Here is an 18,066-nt window from a genome sequence, read left to right as displayed (position 1 = left end):
GGAGTGGGACGCGCGTCACACGTGGTCCGAGGCTCGGTGATATCCGTCCGCGGGGGCGTGGCCGCAGTTTGAATTTGCTGGCGGGCAAGTGAAGCTTGCTAGCTTCGCCCGGACGTGGTGTGTCCGGGTGTGCTGCGGCCGGCAGGAGGCCACCTCGGCTCCCTTTCCCGGCCTCAGGTGCTCTCTGAAACGGAGCCTCCGCGACGCTTGTCGTAGTCGTCTGAGGGAATGCGCGGGGCCCGGGCGGGAGAGGTAGGCCTGCTATCCAGCCGGGATCCAGGGATGCAAAGCCCGGACAAATCAGTTCGGTCCGCTTTGTTTAGTTAATAGTACCTCCCGCCGTTTCTTTAATCAGAGCGCCCCAGCAAGTGTTCCCCTGGTATTGATTGCGTTAGAGTTCTGTCACATTCTTTTTGGCTTGTAGTGAGATTATTTTTCACATTTTATTCTTTAACTTCCTCATTTTCCAGATGGATACGAGTTCACACGACCAGCCTCTCTCTGAATCCAAGGAGGGTGTCCTTAATAATTCTGGTATGTGGTGACCTGTTGCCCTCGTTAGATGGAAGGTTTGAGTATTTTGATGTATTGCTTAACCCTCCAACGTGTTGTCCGTTTTCAGAAAAGGACTTTTTTATCTTGGGAACCGGGCCGCTTGCGACCCCAAAGAAGCATGTAGCAGATGTGACTCCTAATCTTTGCACCCCCGATACCTTTAAGTCACCTTTGGACTTCTCCACAGTAACCGTAGAGCAGTTGGGAATTACACCTGAAAGCTTTGTTAAGACCCCTTCAGGTAAGAGAACTTCTTGTATTGCATAATTTTTCACATTTAGCAATAACTGTAGTAGGCCCCAATTTACTTGTCTATACTGTCTGACTCTCTTTCTGTGGGTGTTTATACTGACCCTGCAGACTTGCTTGTTTGGGGAAACGTCTGTGTTCAGCACAGCTCAGCAAATATAGTAGTGTTTCTAAATCAGGTGTGCTTTGTGCCCACCCTAGAAAACAGTGCATATGAAAACCAGAGGAGCCGGGCGGTGGTGGCGCACGCCTTTAATCCCAGCACTTGGGAGGCAGAGGCAGGCGGATTTCTGAGTTCGAGGCCAGCCTGGTCTACAGAGTGAGTTCCAGGACAGCCCGGGCTATACAGAGAAACCCTGTCGAAAAACCAAAAAAAGAAAAGAAAATCAGAGGAAGTTGAAAGGCAGTTAAGGTAAAAGTGAAAGGCTGTGTGCCTCATTCAAAAATTGCAAACAGAAAATTGACCCAGATGATGATTTTCTTCAACCTCATGACTGAAATTCCCAGTGGAGAAGTAAATTCAGGGATAGATTTCTTTGGGCTATAGAATAGCAATTATAAAGAAGGGTAATGAGACACTGGGGAAGCCAATCACACTGTACTGCATAAAGCATGAATTAGGTGAAACCAAAGTGACACTCACTCTGTATGGCTCAGAATTATCACATAAAAGACTAGATCTGTTTTTGTGTGCTTAAATGTGTGAGCAAAATTCAGGATGGTATGCTGAAGGTGAGGTAGCTTATCCCAGAGTAAAATAATTTTGAAAAAAATAAGAGCAGGGTATAGACATGTCTCACCAGTCCTAACCCACGTGGGGGCTCTGTTCCAAGGGCCTCAGTAAGATTTTAGAACTGAAGCTATGAATTTATACATCAGCCACAGTAAGAGTTGTAGCCTACTCATCTGTGGACAGGCTCTCAGAAACACACCCTATCCAAGATGCCATCAAGCTAGTTGAGTTTAGAATCAAGCTTAACCATTACAAACTATTCTCTTTCTGTTTAGATACCTTATGGGCTCTTACAGGAAGCACATTTTGGCTTAGTTGAGTTGCTAGCATCACTGCTCTTGAGGCCAGCGTTAGCCAAAGTAAAATAATGTTTTCATGAACACAGTTATTGCCACAAACAGTGACTGTCTCGCAGTCCAGATAGCCAGGGAGTGAGTGACCTTAGGGGTACAGTGTGCCCAGCGCAAGTGTGACATTCAGAAGGATGACTCGTGTCCTGGTTAGGTGTTGTTGAACAGCACTGCTTGCAGTGGTGTGCTTTACGTTTGTAAATTGTTTTAAACTGTTCCCGTGTGATATTTTCAGAGTTTGGATGGCTACAGTAAGTGAGACCACAGCATACTGTAGTTTTAACCCTGTGTATTTTGTTGCTATAAACAGGAAGAGGTTCTTAGCATCAAGCTGATACCTCTGCCCTCTCTGTACTGGGGATATGGGGCACAAATGAAAACTAAATAAGTATTTGTGGCCTTCTGTGTGCCGAGTGCTAATGTAGAAAATGAATTGAGTTGGTGATCAAGTGGCAGTCTGTCCAGCTGTTTATACATGAATTGCTTTGCTAGGACTTCACTTGGTTCTCTGTGACATGTGCACACTCTGTTTTTGTTTTGGTGACCCATCACCAGCACAGGACCCCGCTTCTTTCTCTTTTTTTGGTTTTTTGAGACAGGGTTTCTCTGTAGCCCTGACAGGACCCTGCTTCTGACCATTGCCACGTTCCATTCTGATTTATGAGAGTGTTTTGTTGCAGGAAAGTCATCCTCTTCCCTTCAGAAGGCCAGGCGCCGTTCTACTGTTGGTGTGCGGGGCTCCCCAGAAACCAATTGCCTGATCCGCTTCATCGCTCAGCAGCGAAGCCTAAAGAATGCTTCGAGATCTGCATTGGCATGCGAGCCCCACTTACAGGTGTGTTTCCTCCGGACACTCGTGAATACTAGGAAGGAAATGTTTTTACTCTGTTCAAGGGTTCTGCTTTCTAGCACTTCTCCCCCTGACCTTGGGGGAAACTGCTTTCCCTCTCTTGCAGGGACTGTGCAGGTAACACACTTGCTGGGTGTGTGGCTATAGTAAGATTTAGCGGGTCTTTTCAGCAATGACTTTCTGGAGGGGCTTTCCGTTTTGTAAAATTTTCATAGAATGAGGAAAGCTCCCCTCCCTTGGGTATGTTTCTTCTCGTGGCTTTTCTCTATTTCTAATGTTTTCATAACTACTGGTTGGACAGAAGAGAAAAAGAAACAAATGGCTTATCTTCTGGTGCATTTAGCTCCTGGTTTTTCAGATGTTATCAAACTAATGCATGCCCTAGCAGGTGAAATAGTTAAAGACTTAGGAAAGATAACAAGCCCCGATTATCACTGCAGAGGGAACTATCCTTACTCTAGAGCCATTCACGTGTGTTGTTTCCACTTCCTTCTTCTGCTTTGCAATGTGGTCTGTTCACGAGACAATTTCCTGCTCCTTAATAAAACAGAACTTTGGGTTTCCCTGAGTCCCTCTTGGAAGGCCCACGAAGTCAAACTGTTCTTCTGATTTTACTGAATACTGAGCATCCAGGGAAAATAGTTTTAGTTTCATGAATGTCTTTGAAGCATTAAAAATGATGAACTTTGCTGCTATATCCCATTCCTCAATTATTGTATGTAGTGAAGTGAAAAGTCTGCATCAAGCATTTCAGAAGTTTCTAGAAATGTGTATGGTTGAGTTGTGTGGGCTGACCTGTCTGTCTTTTCACAGAGCATCATTTTTACTTGATGGAGCAACTGATAGAGAAATTATGGTTTGTCAGGCTTATAAATGACACAGACAAGTGAATCTACCACAGAAACTGAACGATGTCTTACCAGTAAGGAGGGTTGCATTTTTAAAGAGGAAGTTAAGATTTTAGAAAACATGTACCTATACGAGTATTTTGGGGGGGAGATTTCTATGCCCACTTATGCTCCCAGGTATCTGCAGGGTGTCTCTATGCCCACTTTAGCCCATATAGTTCCCAAATAAAAGACACAGAGACCTGGTATTTTTATTAGCAAGCTATAAGCCTAACCTGGGCAGGTTCTGAAGTTCTAACCTACATCCCAGCCGCAGGCCCTCTGTTACTTGCAGTTTGGGTCTTGCCTGCCTTGCTCTGCTCCATGTGTGTCCTCATGTCAGATCCTCCTGGTGACTTTACATGGTCTCTCCACACTTTTTCTCCCTGTGGTCTTTACTTTCTTCCTGGACTCTCACCTGCCTCAAGCCCAACTCTTTCTCCTGGTTCTTCTCCCTCAGACCCCTTGCTGGGATGGAAACTCTAGCTTTTCTCCTCTGCCCAGTCATTGGCTGTTCAGCTTTCTATTAAGCAATCAGAGATCATTGGGGAGTATGCTTTACACCACATTGATAAAGGAGATTCTTCAATATTCATGACAATGCCTGTATCCTTCCTATAATTAGATCTCAGGGCACAGAAATCAGCATCAGAATGCACAGACTATGAGACTCTACTCCAACATATACCTGCAACTGTGTACTTGGCAACTTCCTGAGTGATCAGTGGGTATACTATGAAATATAATATCGATACTGCCTACAATGAACCACTTTTGGGAAATGTGAATAACACTACAGGTATTTCCCAAATGATCAGTGCCTATGGTAACAAAACTTTATATGTAAAAGATGTCCTCCATTGTAAGGTAGACTGATAGATTGATTTTCATGTATGTGGCTCTGAGAGTATATGTGTGGACATGAGGTCTGTTCCTCTACTGCCCTTCACTATGTTTTAGAGATAGTTTTTTTTTTTTTTTTTAAACTAAGGCTTGCCATCTTGTGTACACAGGCTAGCCAGCTGGTCTCTAGAATATGCCTGTCTCTGTGTAACACCCTCCAGCTCTGGGGTTCTAGACGTGTGCCATCATCCCTAGCTTTTGTTTGTGGGTGAGGTGTCTGAACTCAGGGCCTCTGCTTGTGTTGCACGCTCTTTGCTCACTGAACCACCTCCTTAGCCCCTGAACTTCTTTATTTAAAGATGTTGTTTGAAAAATAAAATGAATGCTTGTGTACCACATGTGTGGAGTGCCAAAAAAGGTCAGAAAGGAATCAAATCACCTGCAGCTGCAGTTACAAGGCTGTGAGTTGTGCCATTAAGTGCTAGGAACTTCTGCAAGGGCAGCCAGTACTGTACCGTCTCTCTAGTGCCCCCGAGCATCTTATTAACAGATTCTGTTACTGTTTGCTTCTATGCCGGCTGTTCACACCCCACAATGGAAAGTGTAGAAATGGTCCATTTTCTGCTCATGCTTCCCTTTCTCTCCAGCTCCCCACCCCAGTAGCTTGGTTGTATCAGCATTCACATGACTGTATTTTTATGGCCCTGTGCTATTCTGAGCTGAGTTTTCTTTTGCAGTTAGCTTACCCTCTTTTCCTTTGGGGTACTAAATCACTGTGTTCTCTGTCTCTGTATTAGTTACTTTTTGTTGCTATGGTAAAACACCATGATCAAGGCAGCTTAAAGAAAAAGAGGTTAATTTTTGCTTATGATTCCAGAGGGTGGAGGCATAGCAGCTGAGAGGTCATATCTTTATTCACATGTAGGGGACAGAGAAGGCAAACTTGAACCTGGGAAGGCTATAAGCTCTCAAAGCTGCTTCGCCTCCTGTACTTCAGCAAGGTTGCACCTCCTGAAAGTTCCATAACTTCTCCAAACAGTGCTACCAACTGGAGACCGAGTTCAACTACCTAAACCTGTGGAGAACGTTCCATTTCTCATTTAAACCACCATATTGCTTTTTGGTGCTCTATCTCTGCCAAACTACTTCTACCTGTGTACCTTTGACTCACCCCATTTCCCTCCTTGCCATCCTTTCTTTTTTGGGGGACACCCAAGACGGAGTCTGAACATCGTTCAGGCTTGTTTGGAACCCAGCCCTCCTGCCTCAGACTCGCAGTTAATGTAATGACAGGCATGTGCCACCGCACTGCTTCCTGCCATTCTCTTGCTGTTGCTAGCTGCTATATCCTCGCTTGGACTTCCAGTGGCTTTCGCTATGTTCAGTTGAGACAGTGTCTCATTTGGATCATAGGATTGCACGTTGGTCCAGTTTTCTTCCCATGTCACTGGTTATTTCTGTTTCTTTTGCTGATTCCTCCCAGTTTTCCCCCTCAGAAATGCTTGTATGCCTAGATCTCTCTACTGCCCTTTGCTTTGAGTACCATCTATGTGCTGATGATTCTAAAATGTCTACAGCCCAGAGGTCCTTGGAGCTCCAGCCTTAGACAGCAGCTGCCTGTGTAGTCACCTTGAGTATTGAGTGAAGTGTTTCAAGCGTACTCTAGCTCACTTAGTTACCTTTTTTTGCTGTCACAGAACACATGGGAGAAACTGCTTAAGAACGGAGGAGGTTTTTTCTGGTTCCCAGTTTTAGAGTACAATCCATCCTGGTCGTAGTGGCATGGTAGAGGTTGCTTGAGATAACATTGTGTCGACAGTCAGGGAGCAAGAGAGTGTGAACCTAGTGGTCCACTCCTTCTCTCTGTACAGTCTGGGCCCTGCCCATGGCATGGTACAGCCCACGTCCAAGCTAAGCCTTCCCTCTACTGTTGGAACACCCTCCTAGACATGCTCAGAAGTTTGTCTCTTCTATGGTTCCTAGCCTAACAAGTTGGCAATCAGGATCAACCATCATACTAGCTAAGGCTAAACAATAGGTTCATATTTCCCAGTCCCTTATCCAGCCCACTCAGACCAATTACCTCTTTTCCTTCCTCCCCAGTCCACTCGTATTACGAATAACAAAGAGGGGTTTTAGGATGAGTCACAGCATTGCCTCTGCTGCTTTAACCTTCCCATGTTTCCTATGGAAACCTATCTACATTTCTGAAGCCTGTATCTCTGTCTGCCTGTGGCCTGATCCCTCCAGTCAGTGGGCACATAGGCTTGCTTTCTTCTTCTTGCTCCTGGCTTTGTTATATGCCTTGTTCCCCTGGTGTCAAACCACTTCTCACTGTGGTTTTAATTCAGATGCCACTCGAATCTTTCTTTCCTAAACTGGCAAAGCAACATGTTACATGGCGCAGTCACATGGTGTTTTTTCCACAGCACCTTACTTTGTTCTTAAACCTTGCTCTGTAGTGTCTCTCCACTCTCCCCCTCTCCCCAGACCTTGAGCACCTGGAGCGGTGTGTACATAGACTATAACGGAATTCATGGGACAAATACCTCATAGCGGTTTTTATTTGTCTTTTTCCTCCATTGGAAACACCTTTAATTAGGGAAACTTAGTTTAAGCATTTCCAAGTGCTCTGAGTTCCTGGGATTAAAAAACCCAGCCCTGATACATTCAAATGAGTTCACAAAATGCACATTCAAAATAACTGGGGTGGCTCTAAGATAATCTTTTGTCATGTAGATGAGCTGCCCCCTAGCTTGTTGGGAATGTATGCTGTTTATGTCATAAAGGTTTACATCATCAAGTGTGGTTCAGTTTCAAATGTCTCACTATTATGAAGTAGACAGTTTGTCTTATGAATGTTCCTGACTAGGAATAGAATCAAATTAGAAGAACAGATCATCAAACATGATATCAGGATTTTAACAGCTTTTTCTCCATATAATATCCTAAAGGGTGGTAGTGTTTTTATTTTGTTTGTTTGTCTGATTGTTTGTTTTGTTTTTCTTTTGCATATTGGTTAGAATGTTAAAATTGCCACAGGTTCCTTATTAGGGGAAATGTTAGTATCTCAAGAAGAAAACCCTGGATACAGTGCTTGATCAGTAGTTTGTCTTTTATATGAACAGAACTTTACAATTTTATGTCATTTACCTTTATCTCATAGTGTAAATTCATTTTATCTTTGTGTGGAACCTCATGTGCAAGAATTCAGCCATAAGGAAGCAAGTGTCCTCCAGATCTTAGAAAATTAGGGAGTTAGCCCGGAAGAGGCAGGAGTGATGGGAAGATTGTGAACTAGTAGGAGACATCTTTGTCTCGTTCTGGCTTTGCAAGGTGGAGGTCATCTAGGTGTAGAGCATAGTACATTGGAGGCAGTGTACTGATAAACCTGATAACTTCCATTGGATACTTTCAGATAGAAAGGGTCCCTCTGCCTTTTTCTTCCTTGCTTTCTAGCTCTGAGGTTGGCTTCTCGCACAGGTTCATTCTTAACTTCTTTCTCATTCTGTTTGATAGTGTTTTATTGACACTGTCTCAGGTAATGGCTGACAGGGTTTTTCTTAAGCTGCTTAGAATCCTTTTCAGAATGACTTACACTTCCCAACCCCCCAAAATAACTGGAGATGCCCCTGTAAAAACACTTTCTACTCACTTGAAGTTTCTTTTAGCCTAGCTCGGTAGCTCTGACATATGGGGTATACGTCCATGGATAACCATTAGCTAGTCTTTGCTCAGGTTTAGAAATGGGAGCAGAGGAGCACTAAGATGGTGACCACACACCCACTATTCAGACAGAATATCTGTACCTGAGGAAAGCAGGCTTTTCCACGCTAGCTTGTCTTCATAAGCCTCTCGTATGCTCTGGTTTAGAGTCAGTGGTGACAGGCCTAGCTATGAAACTGATTTGTAATGCTTCTGTGCTTTATTCATTCACAGGGTAGCCCAAGACTGTATCGAAATGCCAGTGTTTTAAGAGAACGAATGTCTGCTTTTCGGTCAGCTTTTCACTCCATACAGGAAACTGAGAAGATGGCCGGTGGTCCTTCAGCATCAGAGGCAGATGGAAAGTCTAAGATAGCAGATTTGAGTAAGTAGAAGGGGTTCATCAAGGTTGACCTTGTATTTATCAAGAGGAGCTTTATGACGAAGAGATTCATTTCTACAAGGTTAAAGCAATATTTTCAGAGCATAATTGTTTCTGTAAATGTAGTTTTTCACACAGAAATCTGGATTTCTGGTTTTAGGGCTTTGTTCTATTTGTTTATTTTTAGTTTATCTGCTATATTTTGGTGCCTCCAAGGCCTCAAATGTCCTAAGTGCTTTACAACTGAGTCACACCAAGTCCTATGGTTTCTGTTGAAAAACCTATACCTTTATTTCCACAGTTAATAATTGTTTTAAATTTTAAAAGGCCAGAACCAATTAGCTCATGCCAAGCATCAAAAAGGGCTTATGGCAAATTTAGGTTTATGTTATTTTTTTTTATACAGTTATTGTTAAACTTTGCAAAAATGTATATGAATAGCAAATATCCCGCCCTTATGTTAACCACAAATTTGTCCAGTCTAATTAATGTGTTGATAGTCTGCTGTATTCTTCATCATGTTCATATAATTCATTTGATTTTAGTCATTTGGCTTTTTCAGTGACAAAAGTTGACAAAACATTGACTCTCTTGCAATTCTGGTACTTTACACTCTAATTACTTAACAGAGTCCAGTTTTCTGCTGCAGGATATAGAACCTGTTCGGGGGTCCTAATTTGTAGTTTATAAGTTACCTATTATTTGTATTGCTGTATAGGTTTTAATTTTATTTTTTACTTCATTATTGTAATTATGATGTCATTAAAATCCTTTTGTACATAGAATTAACCATTTGTTGTAGTTTTGTTGGTTTTTTTGTGGTTTTTTGTGTCTTGGTTTGTTTTCTCCATAAAAATTGAATACAATCAAATTAGAACCTGACTATGTCTTTCAGGTTTTTCCAGCATGTGGTTTGCAGGCAGATGCACCAAGAGTAGGATCTTAAGGTTCTCTAGAGAAATAGAATGGAGGGAATGAATATCTATTAAACAGGGATTTATAGACTTGCGTGCATGCTATGGGCTGGATAATGCAGTGGTTGCTGGCTGTACCCTGAAGTGGTTGAGACCCTGGTGCTGCTCAGTCCATAAGGCTGCATGCCTTGTAAGTACCAAGGTGGAGCTGAGGTTCTAGAGGAGTCCTTAGAGAAGAAACACTGGTCTTCAGTCCCAAGTTGGGGAGCTGAGGACGCTGGTTCTTGTGGCACTTGAAAGCCTGCACCAACTCACTAGCTGCACTGAGCAGCGAGAGTGAAGGTAATAGGTGAGTGCAGTACTTTTCCTCAGCCCTGTCTGGGTCTCACTGTGCAGCCCTGGCTGGTCTCCTGATTGCTTTATAGCCCAGGCTGGCCTTGAACTTACTGGTCTCTTCTCTTAGCCTTCCCTGTGCTGGCACTACATGGATATGTGCCACCACACCTGCCTTTCGGTTTCCCCTTTTGACTAAAATCAAATAGAATTTTGTTTTCATTGATGATGTAGATCCAAACATTAAATTGGCATTATGTTATTATAATGGATGATATTTTTAAATGATAAATGTAAAAAGAAAATATTTATCCCCATGTCATTTTGTTTCTATTTTTGTTTTGTGCATATAGCCAAAAGAGAAGGTCTTGTTGGATATCAGCAGTCTGGGTTCCCTGTAAACTCCTCTTCAAAGCGGAGGAGAATATCCTCCCAGGACAGCCCCGAGGATTATCTCAGTGTCACCAAAACGTTTGCTGACAGAGCATGTGCTAGGGGCGCCTCCACAGATCTTGCTGAGGTAATTGTGGTTTCCACACAGAAATGGAACTGTGGTTTTCTGCATAGGCAGGTTGAAGACTCAGGCCCAGTGATATTAGTTCCTAGTTTCACCATGTTGTTGCTATGGTTCTCAAATGAGTATGTTTGTGTGCCTGTGTGTGTGCGTGCTTGCATGTTCTATCTTATATTTTTGTGTGACTTTTGTTGTCTATTGGTTTAGAAGCTGGGAAGATTGCTTGATTTTGATTACTTTTATGGGAAGGTAAAGCTCGACAGTCTTCTGCATGAGTTGTTCTACATGATGGTTCAACTCTAGGCCTTGAGTTGTTCCCTGAAATGGCTTTTTGCCCATCCAGGGGGCACAGGTCCCTGAGCAGAAGATTATTTAGATACCAACTGGAGTATCAGTTCCTGAAACTGGGAGTGCCTGCCTGCCCAAGTCGACCCACTGTGCATTTCTCTTGCCTACCCAGTCTTTCGTGAGACTGCCTGGGCAGCAGGCTCTTCTGCAATTCATCTTTGCTCCTCTACGTGTTTCAAGGAGCATTAGGAATTTTTGTGGATTATGACAACCTAAAGTCTATCAAGATTGTGGAAAGGCAAAAACCTATGTGAAGTTTACTAAAGAGAGACCAAGACTGCTAGTGGAATTGGTGACCTTTGTGCAGCTGTGGCTGCAAAGCCAGTCACCTAACCTTTTCTTCTTCATTCTGTGGTCAGAGGTTTTTGTTCCTTCCCGAGAGGGGATGCCTCACACCATCACAGCTTAGTTTCAGTATCACAGAGTACGGGCAGAAGAGAATTGCCTTGTTTTGGATTCTAGGAATTGAACTCAATGTTGTCGGGTTGGCAGTGGCACCTTCTCTAAGCCATGTTGCCCACCTAATACTTTGCAATAGCAGTAAAAATAAAGAACAGTGACCCCAAAACCCTTGTACAGTCCCTGTAACACAAGAACTGGCTTATGGTCCTAGTTCCTTCTGCTTTATTCAAGTTAATATAAAATGATCATTTGGCAGAAGCAATAGTAATTATTTCTCTCTAGAACTTTGGTTCATTAGACATAAATCACAAAGAAGAAATGAATTCATTTCTGAATTAATAAGGATATGCTTTTTGAGAATTTCCTATTTAGAGGATCGCATACAGCAGCACAGCTCTCTAGACTTCAGTAGGCAGCATCAACTTTTCTTTGGGATTGAAAATCATTTTGTGGAGTGTTCAGGATGCTGCCGGGATGAGTGCCCTGTTGCTAGTTCCCTGTGTACTTTGCTCTGCTTATGAGATCAGTTGAACAACAGGTTTTCAGTTATTCACAATGCTTATTGAAATCTCTGTAAGGGCAGTGTCAGCAGTACGTTAGTAATGAATGTTATGCTTTTGATTCCTTCGTCTTTTCTCCTAGAAGTCATCTGACATCGTTTCAGCCCAGCTTGGGTGTATGGCTGCTCCACTTCCAGAACTCAGGGAGGCTTCCCAGGGTAAGTTTGTGTTTTCCTTAGTGCAGATGGAGGTTGCCCCATTCATAGACATTTGTGATGAATGTGTCTGGAAGCTGAAATGATGCCTATACTTGAACTTCAGGGGAATCTGGGACTTCTGGGCTGTGCACACTCCTGCACATATGTGCTTATACACACATAAAGACACAAACACAAATTCAAGTAATGGCTTTTAAAAGGAGTCTATGTAATGTACCTGTTCTCTTCCTTGTCTTCTCCATCTCCTGCCTCTTGCTTCTCTGGCTGAAAGCCCTGTCAAGTAGGTCTCTGTGTGCTACTAAGAGTTTGGCATTCTGATGGCTTTGCTTGTCCTCCATGCCAAGTGCTCAGCATTGCTGCTTAGTCCCTTCACACCTCCCCTAGCAGTTGTGCCTCAACACACCTTCCCCTGCTTCATTTAGCTCAGTAGTTGTCAACCTGTGAGTCATAACCTCTTTGGCCAACCAAAAATATTTACATTACAATTCATATAGTATGAAAAATTACAGTCATAAATAAAAATGAAAATAATTTTATGGTCAGGGTCACCACAACATGATGAACTGTGTTAAAGGGTTGCAGCATTAGGAAAGTTGAGAATCATGATTTATGTAAAATGAATTATTTTTAATATGAGTGTAAACAGTGAATTCATCAGCTGTATTTCTTTACCCTTGCTAGTCCCCCAATAACTACACAGAGAAACCAAGATTCATTTCAAGCTGTAAATCAATAGCTAGATAGTTAAATGATCTACAATAACTCCTATGCTAATCTGGCTACCTCCCAGCCATGATCTCATGGTTTTTACATATTATCCATTGATCTGGGTCTTTGGGCTTCAGATGTATTTTTTTCTGGTGTTTCCTTGTTTCAGCTCTTCATCCTCATGACAGGTCTAAAATATTCTCTCTCTCTGTCTCTCTCTCTCTCTCTCTCTCTCTCCGCCTGCGCCTGTATCTGTCTCTCTGCCCTGGCTGGCAGAAGCTTCTATCCTAATTTTTCTTCTGCTCAGCCACTGGGTGATAAGTATTGACAAGGCAGAGAAAAAAATGATAAAAACTGTTTATACAAACTTAAGAAATTCTTGACATAAGCATTACAGTGCTGCATCCAGATTGAAATAAAGTGAGGGCAGAAAAATCAGCAATTGAATAGCACAAGGATAACTTTTACACAGTGCACAAACATAGGCCTACAGATTTAGATGGCTAGAAATACTTCATGTAGCGCAAATGTCTTTAGTGTGTATGTCATACAGGGTTTTTCCTTTATGTGAGATTGTTCCTGCTGAGTAGAGTTCAGATTTAACTCCCTACATTTGCCTGTGTGTTTGGCGGGCAGCTTCTGTGTGGGCTAGCTCTCTCTCCTCATCCCCTCTTCTCACTCCCACTGTGTTTACACATTGAAATGACTCCATCTTAAGTAGTAAAATGGCTCATTATCAAGGTTTGGCTCAGGTTAGTTTTATATTGCAAATAATATGTATCCTAACAAAATGTCCCTTAGCAGTGCAAGGCTCATTCCCAACCTTTTTCCCCATCCTCTGACCCAGATGTCTGCAGGAGCCAAAACCTCTTATCTTTATTAGTGATAGCCATGTAGTAAACTGTGTGACCAGTGCTACTTCTCTGTCTTCTGTTCATGTCCAAATGAAGCAGGGAGTTTTAGAATTGAATTAATTTCATTTTCATTTTAAGTTGCTAGGGCTTAATCCTAGCATATGTTAGGTGTGATAGTTTGTATATGCTTAGCTCAGAGAGTGGCATATTTGGAGGTGTGGACTTTTTGGAGTGGATTTGTCACTGTAGGCATGGGCTTTAAGACCCTTGTTCTAGCTGCCTGGAAGCCAATCTTATAGTAGCCTTCAAATGAAGATGTAGAACACTCAGCTCCTCCTGCACCATGCCTGCCTGGGTGCTACCATGCTTCTGCCTTGATGATAATGGACTGAACCTTTGAACCTGCAAGCCTGCCCCAATTAAATGTTGTCTTTATAAGAGTTGCCTTGGCGGCCGGGCGGTGGTGGTGCACGCCTTTAATCCCAGCACTTGGGAGGCAGAGACAGGTGGATTTCTGAGTTCGAGGCCAGCCTGGTCTACAGAGTGAGTTCCAGAACAGCCAGGGCTACACAGAGAAACCCTGTCTCGAAAAACCAAAAAAAAAAAAAAAAAAAAAAAAATAAGAGTTGCCTTGGGCATGATGTCTGTTGATCAACAGCAGTAAAACCCTAACCATCACATTAGGTAATCACTCTACCACTAGGCAATACTGCTAGTGCTTGGGTTTGTGAAACAGGATCTTACTGTATAGCCTCAGCTGCCTTAAACTGTCTGTCTTCCCGCCTCTGTCTCCTGAGCTCCAGGCTCACTAGTGGAATCTTTTAAATACCGTGTTACCGTCTTGGTAAGTGTGGTGAGTATCTTGTGCCTGGAAGAAGCAGATTTGGACAGTCTCATCTTTCTTCCCCTTGAAGGACTTGCAGTGACTGACTGTGTAGAGGGCACAAAATCAGTTAATGCTGTTCCACTTGACACACCTGCAACATCACTGAGCACAGGCTCAGCCACTGCCACCAGGTCTCCAGTGACTCCTGTGTGCGGGAGCAGCAGCCCCTCCACTAAGACCTTTGTGCTTCGTTCTGTGTTGAAGAAACCTGGTAAGCTGTTCTCAGAGAATGGAAAGGTAAGAGTTACATTTCCTAAAGCAAAGGAGTTCAGAGATGTTTGCTTCAGAGGAGTAACTGAGGTCCTCACACTGGTCACACTGGTGTGCAGAGAAACCCTTACTTGTTTTTTCTTTTTTTAAAGTCACATACTATTCCGAGACTGGCTCCATTTTCAAATGATATTAGAATAATATTCAGAATTCAATGTAGATAGACTATATAAGTCTAAAAGTTAATCCAAATTGTAATTAACTGCATTGCCAAATTAGTTCACAATCAGTGCTTCAGTCTATGGCTTACTCATTCCAAATGTGTGGGTCTAACCTGCCTCTTCAGCCATCCATATTTCTGTGCGTGCACTAGCCTAAGGCAGGGGGGAGCTGCCAGGAAATAGGTAGCATGTTTGAGCAGTTCCATAAGTAGCTTTGACATGTGTACAGTAATATTATGTTGTTTGTTGTCCCTGTCTAGTGGAAAACACAGAATGTGTGTTTCCCTGAAGAGAGGACTAACTAGGGAGGTTGCTGATTAGGAGGTGTGATTGGTGCAGAACAGTTCTTGGGGGAGTTATTATAGTTTGGACTGTGAGCAGTATTCAAAACCATGAGCTGGGTAGGGATTCCAGGTGAGGCTGAAGTGTGGGTGATGATCCCCTGCAGGCCTGGCTCTCCTCCGACAGTCTTATACCATCCCTTCCTTTATACTGTGCCCTCTGTAATCTTTTGGATAAACACAGACAGAGATTTCTTGCTCAAGAATATGGTAATTCAGGCAGGAAATTCCATGCTTGTTAAAAGTGCTGTTCTCATGCTTATGGCAAAGCTCCCTCTTGACATCATTTACCTGGTATGTCTTTTTATGTTAGTGCAGTTCTCATGCTTGGACCTTGAAGCCTTCCTGATCTGACACCTAAAAGAATACACCATAATTTTAGCCACTCAAACATTTGTTAGATTGCTAGATCAAAATGGGATGACTTTAATCCATACTCAGTGATTTCTATTCTTGATTTTGGCTCACAATACTATTTATTAAAATAAAGAAGCCAGGGGCTGGAAAGATGGCTCAATAGTTAACAGCACTTCCTACTCTTTACAGAGAGGATCCAGGTCCAGTTCTTAGCACCCACACGGCAGCTCACAACTGTCTGTGATACTAGCTTTAGGGGATCCAATGGCCTCCACAAAAGAGCTGACACACACGTGTCATCTATACATACAGGCAAAACATTCATACACTTCAAAATAAATATCAAAAAAATAAAAGATGAGAGAAGCTTTTACTTGGGTCTTTTCAGCATGGTGTTTTAAGCTAAAACAAGAAAAAAAAGATACACTTAAAAAAATGTTCAGCAATCTTATTCTTTTAGTGACTTTATGTTATAAAAGGAGTAAAATCTTTGATTGGTCATTATTCTGATTAGGAATACAACCTCTGTGATGATGGGGCTCATCTGATCCCACATCCTTCAAACTGTTGCAAAGAAGGAAGAGCAGGTATGTTACTCACAGTTATTTTTAAACTAAGGGTATTATTTTCTTTGTATAACTTTATAATGCATCAGGTTTTTGACAATATGCTCATACTTTACTGCGTCTGAATGACTTAGAAATGGAGAAGAGTGGGGAGGGAAAGGTGTCTTTAGAGAGGCTCAATTGATCTTGGGCTTGAGGGTGTGCTCAGTGGTAGATGCTCTGCCTGACGTGGGTGAGGGACCTGGGTTTAATCTCCTGCACCATACATACACAAAGTTTTACTTAATGGCAGAACTTGTAAAGAACTTCAGATACTCTGATTTTATTAACACTTGAAATAGTTACCTTATTTGAAAATCACTACTACTTTAGTTAAAAGTATGGTTTTTACCCATTTGAATTTTCTCTACAAATTGTGTTATTATACAAATAGCAGCTGAATATACCACATTCAATTCAAACATTCTAGTGTATGCCTTTTAGATAAGAAAAACAGCTTGATTTTTCAACATTTTCTCATTTATTGTCTATAGGTAGAGAAAACTGTCAAACACCAGGCTGTGTGAATCTGAGGAAGAGGAAGAGAGTTACTTTCGGAGAGGACTTAAGCCCTGAAGTGTTTGATGAATCTTTACCAGCCAATACTCCACTATGTAAAGGAGGAACGCCTGTTCGTCCAAAGACCATAAAAGTTACCAGCCCCCTGCAGTCCCCAGTTCATGAGCAGTTCCTTCAGCCTAACTTTGATGACAAGGAGGAGAATCTCGTAAGTGTGGAAAATCCCAGGAAAAAGCTTGTTCTTATTTCCATCAGGCTTCAGGCTTTTTTGCATGAAAATTGTGATTTGAAATTGTAAAAGTAAGTCAGGTGGCATGCCGCATTTCAGTCTTATATAAAGTAGTTTCATCAAACCTAAGTGCTGTTCGTTGTAAGATAAACCTGTTGTATATCACTAAGAAAAGAAACACAGATGTCTGAGACATTAAACTATGAAAAAAAAATCCATCTTAGAACTGAGATCATTTATTTTGTAAGATGGAGAAAAAAACATGTAGTGGTAGATTACATTTTAGAAAATCTTCAGTCAAATTAATTTGGGGGCGGGGAGGAAGAAAAATGACCAGTATCAAGAAGAAGAGAAAATCCTAACAAGATTTCAAGGACGGTTGGAGCTTATCAACAACTTCATGCTGAGATTTTAGCAGCTCAGATAAACCATGTACAGTCTTTGGAACACATAAAGCATCAACCTTCACTCAAGAAGGAGTACATTGTTTCAATAACCCCATGTTAAAGAATTTTAAATTGTCACTAAAACTTTCCCATAAAGTAATAATTTTGCTAAAGAATTCTACCACATAATTAAGCAAACTATAATGTTGATTTTGTACACAATCTTTCAAATAAGACAGAAAGGCTGTGTAATCATTTCAGTCCATGCAGAAAAGGTGTTTTGTGAAATTGAGCATTTCCGATTAAATATCAAAAAAACGTGTGAGCAAACTGTTATGAAAGGGAGATCTTTTCAAATTGTCATATTTTTCTATGAATGAACGATAGTTACTATCTTACGATTATGTGGCAAACCTTGGAAATCTTGTTTATTTTGCCATCTTACCATGAATTTCATTGAAAAATAATTGTAATACTAGATGGTTTTTCTTAATGATTTTCTTAATTTACTTTGTAGAAGATTGACAATGGAACTTTAAATAAACCAAACAGTAGCTTTATTGGTGGTTGCAGTTGACAAATACACTTGCATTATGAAGGTGACCACTCAGAGTTAAAAAGTTATCTTTGGTTAGCTTAGACCTTCTCATTTTCTATTGATTTTTTTTTTTTAATTTACATTCAATGCTTATAATTCCTCCTTCCAAAATAAGGCATTATTTTTCTTTGTGGCATATCATTTGCACATTTATTGAACTTAATGATATTTAATTTGTACTTTTTTCCTTTCTTAGGAAAACATAGAACCACCTCAGGGATCATTTGTAATGCTGAGTCCTAGTAAATCCTCATTCTCTGAGACTCCTCCAGGTATTATTTGTGTTTGTCTTTTGTGGGGGCTGGTGAGTAAGAGAGTGTGTGTGGGGGGGGGGGAGAGGGAGGGAGAGAGAGAGAGAGAGAGAGAGAG

General features: G+C 41.8%; 1 protein-coding gene across 2 annotated transcripts in view; it reads left to right on the top strand.

Annotated features, from left to right (window-relative positions):
* Window positions 1-78: 78 nt before the first annotated feature.
* Cdca2 (cell division cycle associated 2) overlaps window positions 79-18,066 on the top strand; it is a 38,200-nt gene continuing 20,212 nt past the window's right edge. The window contains exons 1-11 of one of the 2 annotated variants that reach the window (XM_028758826.1): window positions 79-252; window positions 471-534; window positions 623-796; window positions 2,568-2,722; window positions 8,407-8,557; window positions 10,155-10,321; window positions 11,708-11,783; window positions 14,260-14,468; window positions 15,875-15,947; window positions 16,460-16,692; window positions 17,894-17,969. In XM_028758826.1, the coding sequence (XP_028614659.1) occupies window positions 229-252; window positions 471-534; window positions 623-796; window positions 2,568-2,722; window positions 8,407-8,557; window positions 10,155-10,321; window positions 11,708-11,783; window positions 14,260-14,468; window positions 15,875-15,947; window positions 16,460-16,692; window positions 17,894-17,969 (1,402 nt within the window). In that variant the 5' untranslated portion in view covers window positions 79-228. The remainder of the gene's footprint in view (window positions 253-470; window positions 535-622; window positions 797-2,567; window positions 2,723-8,406; window positions 8,558-10,154; window positions 10,322-11,707; window positions 11,784-14,259; window positions 14,469-15,874; window positions 15,948-16,459; window positions 16,693-17,893; window positions 17,970-18,066) is intronic. The other variant, XM_028758827.1, reaches the window with a different exon arrangement.

The sequence above is a fragment of the Grammomys surdaster genome, unplaced genomic scaffold, assembly GCF_004785775.1.
Source record: "Grammomys surdaster isolate TR1022 unplaced genomic scaffold, NIH_TR_1.0 126219, whole genome shotgun sequence".
NCBI lineage: Eukaryota > Metazoa > Chordata > Mammalia > Rodentia > Muridae > Grammomys > Grammomys surdaster.
The sequence above is the reverse complement of the archived record's forward strand: the minus strand, read 5'-3'. Positions and strand labels throughout refer to the sequence as shown.